At 49.9% G+C, this 4,642-nt stretch overlaps 1 protein-coding gene across 1 annotated transcript; it reads right to left on the bottom strand.

Moving 5' to 3' along the window:
• Positions 1-268: 268 nt before the first annotated feature.
• Positions 269-3,734, bottom strand: ETH_00003470 (uncharacterized protein; the record flags this gene model as incomplete). Its single annotated transcript, XM_013379937.1, has 7 exons — positions 269-383; positions 1,338-1,450; positions 1,850-1,919; positions 2,272-2,310; positions 2,450-2,530; positions 2,735-2,777; positions 2,926-3,734. Coding segments are annotated over 7 exons (1,270 nt in total), but the record flags the coding sequence as incomplete, so codon positions are not given.
• Positions 3,735-4,642: the final 908 nt, after the last annotated feature.

Here is a 4,642-nt window from a genome sequence, read left to right as displayed (position 1 = left end):
TTAACAAGCAGTTGCACGACTACAGCCCACGTATGGCTGCGCAGTCCTGGACCCTAAACCCTAAACCCCAAACCCTAAACCCCAAACCCTAAACTCTAAGCCCTAAACCCTAAACCCCGAGCGCTAAACCCCAAACCGTAAATCCTAGACCCTAAACCCCAAACACCAAATCCCAAGCCCCACGCCCCAAACCCCAAACCGCAAAACCTCAGGCCCAAAACCCTAAACCCCAAACCCTAAACCCTAAACCCTAAACCCTAAACCCTACCCTGATCGTCCTCGAGCTCGGAGTCCTCTGCCTCCAAAAAGCCCCTCGTGAGTCCCCGCTGGGAATCTGCAACAGCTCTTCGGCTTTTTGCTGCTTCTTGGCGGGCCAGGTAAAGCTGCAGCAGCAGCAGCAGCAGCAGCAGCAAAAGAAGACAGGTGACAAAAAATTAAGAAAGGATTAAAGATATTAAGGAGGTGAAGGAAATTTCAAAGAATTTAAAGAGACTGAAAAAAATAAAGAGATAAAGATATTAAATGAGTTAAAAAAAAGATTTAAAAGGTATTGAAAGGAGACAAAAAGAGACAAAAAAAGAAAAGAGACAAAAGGATATCAACAAGATTAAAAATATAAAAGGAGATTAAAAGAGACAAAAGAGACAAAGAAGGATAAACGGAGACAAAGGAAATGGAAAAGAATAAATAGAAATTAAAAGAAATAAATAAAAAGATAAAAGTAAAAGAAGATAAGAAGATAAAAGAAATTAAAAATAAAATAAAAAACAAAAATAGGCAAAAAGACAAAACGAGACAAAAAGAAAAAGAGACAAAAGAAAAAGAGACAAGGAAATAGTAAAAGAGACAAAAAAGAAAACGAAAAAGAGAAAAATGTAAAGAAGAGAAAAGAGACAAAAAGAGACTCAAAAAAAGACAAAAAGATAAACAAAGTCCTAAATAAAATAAAGGACTAAACAAAGAAATAAAAAGAATAACAGAAAACAAAAAGAGACAAAAAAAAGAAAAGAAAAAAAAGCAAAAAAGACGAAAAACAAAAAAGACAAAAGAGACGAAAAAGACAAAAAACAAAAAAGACAAAAAGGGGGAAAGAAAAACAAAAAGGACACAAAAAATAAAGAGCAGCAAAAGGAAAAGAAAACAAAAACAAAAAAGCGAAAAAACCAAAAAAACAAAAAAAAGAGAGAAAGGGGACATTACTAAGGAGGGAAAGAAGTAGAAGAAACAAAGGAGACAAAGCGCAGCAAAAAGACACAAAAAGAAGCAAAAGAATTTAAAAATAAAATAAAAAATAAGTAAAAATAAAAATAAAAAATAAAAAAGACACAGCAAAAGACCTGCTGCTCCGCTGTCTCCTCCATTTGCACAAGTTCTGTTGCTGTCAAAGCAGTTCGGCTTTTTGCTGCTTCTCGCAAAGAGCTTTTCGACTTCGCCAAAAAAGACCCCGGACCTAAACGCAAACCCTAAACCCTAAACCCTAAACCCTAAACCCTAAACCCTAAGCCGTGGTTTAGGGGTCAACAGCGCCCTCGCCCACGCAGCTGCGGGCTGGTTGGGGGAGGCGCAGTAAGAGGGACAGCAAGTGTGCTGCAGCAACAGCAGCAGCAGCAGCAGCAGCAGCAATAGCAGCAGCAATGGAAATGGAAGCAGCAGCAACAGAGGCAGCAGCAACAGCAAAAGCAACGAGAAAAGCAGCAGCAAACGTAACAGCAACGGCAACTGAAGCAGCAGCAGCAGCAGCGCCAGAAGAAACAGCAACAGCAACAGAACCAACAGTAACAGAAACAGCAACAGAAGCAGCAGCAGCAGCAGCAACAGCAGCAGCAGCAGCAGCAGCGTGAGGCCTCACCAAAGCCCGCTGGCAGCAGCATTTGCAGTCTCTTATCCGAAGCCATTACACTGCAGAGAGGGCCCCGCGCCTGCAGAGCCACAACAGCTAGCCAGCCACAGCTAGCTAGCTAACCCGTAGCTAGCTAGCTAGCTGAGGGGTGGCTAGCTAGCTAACTCGTAGCTAGCTAGCTAGCTGACGGGTGGCTGGCCAGCTAACCCGTAGCTAGCTAGCTAGCTGATGGGTGGCTGGTTAGCTAGCCCCTAGCTAGCTAGCTAGCTGAGGGGCGACTAGCTAGCCAGCTACCTGAGGGCTAGCTGGTTAGCTAGCTAGCTAGCAAGCTAGTTGAGAGGTGGCTAGCTAACTGCGAGCTGGCTAGGCAGCTACGGCGTTGCTGCCTAAACCCTAAACCCTAAACCCTAGAAAGCGGCTCAGCTGCGGACTCCTTTGGACTCAAAGATGTAGGAGACATCATTCTTGATCTGCAAACCACGCACCTCAAACTGCCACAAACCCTAAACCCTAAACCCTAAACCCTCGAATCTGCGTGGGAAGCAGAAACCCCATCGAGCTCCAAAACCCTAAACCCTAGACCCTAAACCCTAAACCCTCGAGACTGACATTGCATTCAAAGCCTTTGTCGTCCACAAAGAGACAATACGAGTCGTCGCTAAACTGCACCAGCCGGCAGTTGCTCTTAGACTGCAGCAGCGCACAGAAAACTCTAAACCCTAAACCCTAAACCCTAAACCCTAAACCCTAATTCCCACGACATGAGCACTAATAAAAACGGCCCTAGACGGGTTCTTCCCCCAAACTCTAAATGCTCCTTCTCAAGCCTACAGTTTTGTCGCACCTGCGCTGCCCAAAACCCTAAACCCTAAGCCCTAAACCCTAAACCCTTACTGCGGGTTTGTCGTCTGCTGCTGCAGCTTCATCGTTGAAGAACCTGCGTGGGGGCGGCAGTAGGAAATCCCAAGTTCGTGAGCCCCCGGACTCCAGCCCCAGACCCTAAACCCTAAACCCTAAACCCTAAACCCTAACCCTTCGATCTGCAGCGAAAAGAGCCTCCCCGTGCCCCCGCGCGTCTGGCTCACCTGATCGCAACCTGCTGCTGCTGCTGCTGCTGCTGCTGCTGCTGCTGCTGGTCTGCTGCGTAAATGAGAGACAAAGCCGGGGGGACTCTCCAAGTCCAAACAGCAGTTTGCTGCTGCTGCGGGGCCCAGGTGTCTCCTAGCTGCAGCAGCAGCGGGGGCAGCCGTTCTGCTGCTTCTTTGGGGGTCTCCTCCGCGCTGCGGGTCTCGGTCTCTTCTGCTGCTGCTGCTGCTGCTGCTGCTCCATCCTCTGCATCCGAGTCTCCTGCTGCAGCAGCAGCAGCAACGGGAGACGCCTCTTCCCCAAATAAGTCTCCGTCGCTCGCTAGAGACCCTTCGCTGCTGCTGGCTTCGTCGGCGGAGCCAAAGAGGTTTTCTGTTGCCTCGCTTCCTGCTGCTGCTGCTGCTGCTGCTGCTGCTGCTGCTGCTGCTGCTGCTTGTGGTGTTTCTGCTGCTGCTGCGGACGCTGCGTCGGATGGCGACTCGGAAGGACTGGCAGCTTCCTCGCCTTCGGCCATGTCTGCTGCTGCTGCTGCTGCTGCAGTGTCTGCTGCTGCTGCAGCTGCTGCGTCCCCTGCTTCTGCTGCTGCTGCGTCGCCTGCTTCTGCTGCTGCTGCTTCGGGGCTTCCTGAGGCTGCTGGGGCCGCTGCAGCAGTCTCCCCTTTCGTCACTTCAGCTGCTTCTGCTGCTGCTGCTTCTTCTGCTGCTGCTGCATCTTGCAACGTCAAATCAGCAGCAGCAGCTGCAGCAGCAGCAGGAGCAGCAGGAGGTTCCGCCTGCAGCGAGCCCTCTTCTGGGACCCTCGATTCCATCGCGTGTCGCTGTCTCTGTCTGGGAATAGCCCAAACCCTAAACCCTAAACTCCAAACCCTAAATCCTAAATAACCCCCCTCTAGCCACTTGTCATGATTTCAAGTCCCGATTGGCAGACCTCAAGCCCCAAGCCCTAGACCCTAGATCCAAACCCTAAACCCTAAACCCTAAACCCTAGTGTGAGAGGAAAAAAGGAGGTCTTGACATTCAGCAAACAACCCAAGGGTTTTGTGTCTTCGACTCAGTTATTCGAGGGTTAGGGTTTACTCTCGCTGCGAGGGTTTAGGATGAAAGGCCCCGGGGGCCCCTGGGGCCCCCGGGGCCCCAGGCGCATGCACTTGAGACTATATAAAGCCTACAGGTATTCAGTTCGCTAAATAAGGGTTTAGGGTTTGCAGCAGCGTGCGTTCAACCGGGCCCGCGACCCGGAGAAGGCGTTGCCGTCCGTGCCTCTGGCTTTCTGCATTATTTTACATCTCTTCGAATCAAAATTAAACTAAAATACTCGAAATATCCAAAATAAATTCAAAATGTTTTATTTTTGTTTATTTCCCTTTTTATTTGCACCCAAAGCTCCCGAAGCCGAGCCAGGAAGAGAAGCTCCCCGCAAGGTCACTGGCTCTAGTGTCTGCGGGCGGCCGCTACACAGTAGCTAGCTGGCTAGCTAGCTGGTTGGCTAGCTGGCTAGGTGGCTAGCTCGGTGACTGGCTAGCTCGCCTTCTCGGTGAACAGCTCGGCAGCTAGCTAGTCAGCTAGCCAGCTAGCTATATAGCTAGCTGGCTGGCTGGCTAGCTAGCTTGGGCTCCCCGGCGGCCAGCTAGCCGACGGCGAGGCGCCGGCTAGCTGGCGGCTAGCTAGCTAGCTGTTGGCTAGCCAGGGGCGGCGGCCAGCGCGGTGCACAGCTGTG

Source organism: Eimeria tenella, genomic scaffold, assembly GCF_000499545.2.
Source record: "Eimeria tenella Houghton genomic scaffold, Eth_scaff420, whole genome shotgun sequence".
In the NCBI taxonomy this organism is placed as follows: Eukaryota; Apicomplexa; class Conoidasida; order Eucoccidiorida; family Eimeriidae; genus Eimeria; species Eimeria tenella.
This window is presented reverse-complemented; position numbering and strand designations above follow the sequence as displayed.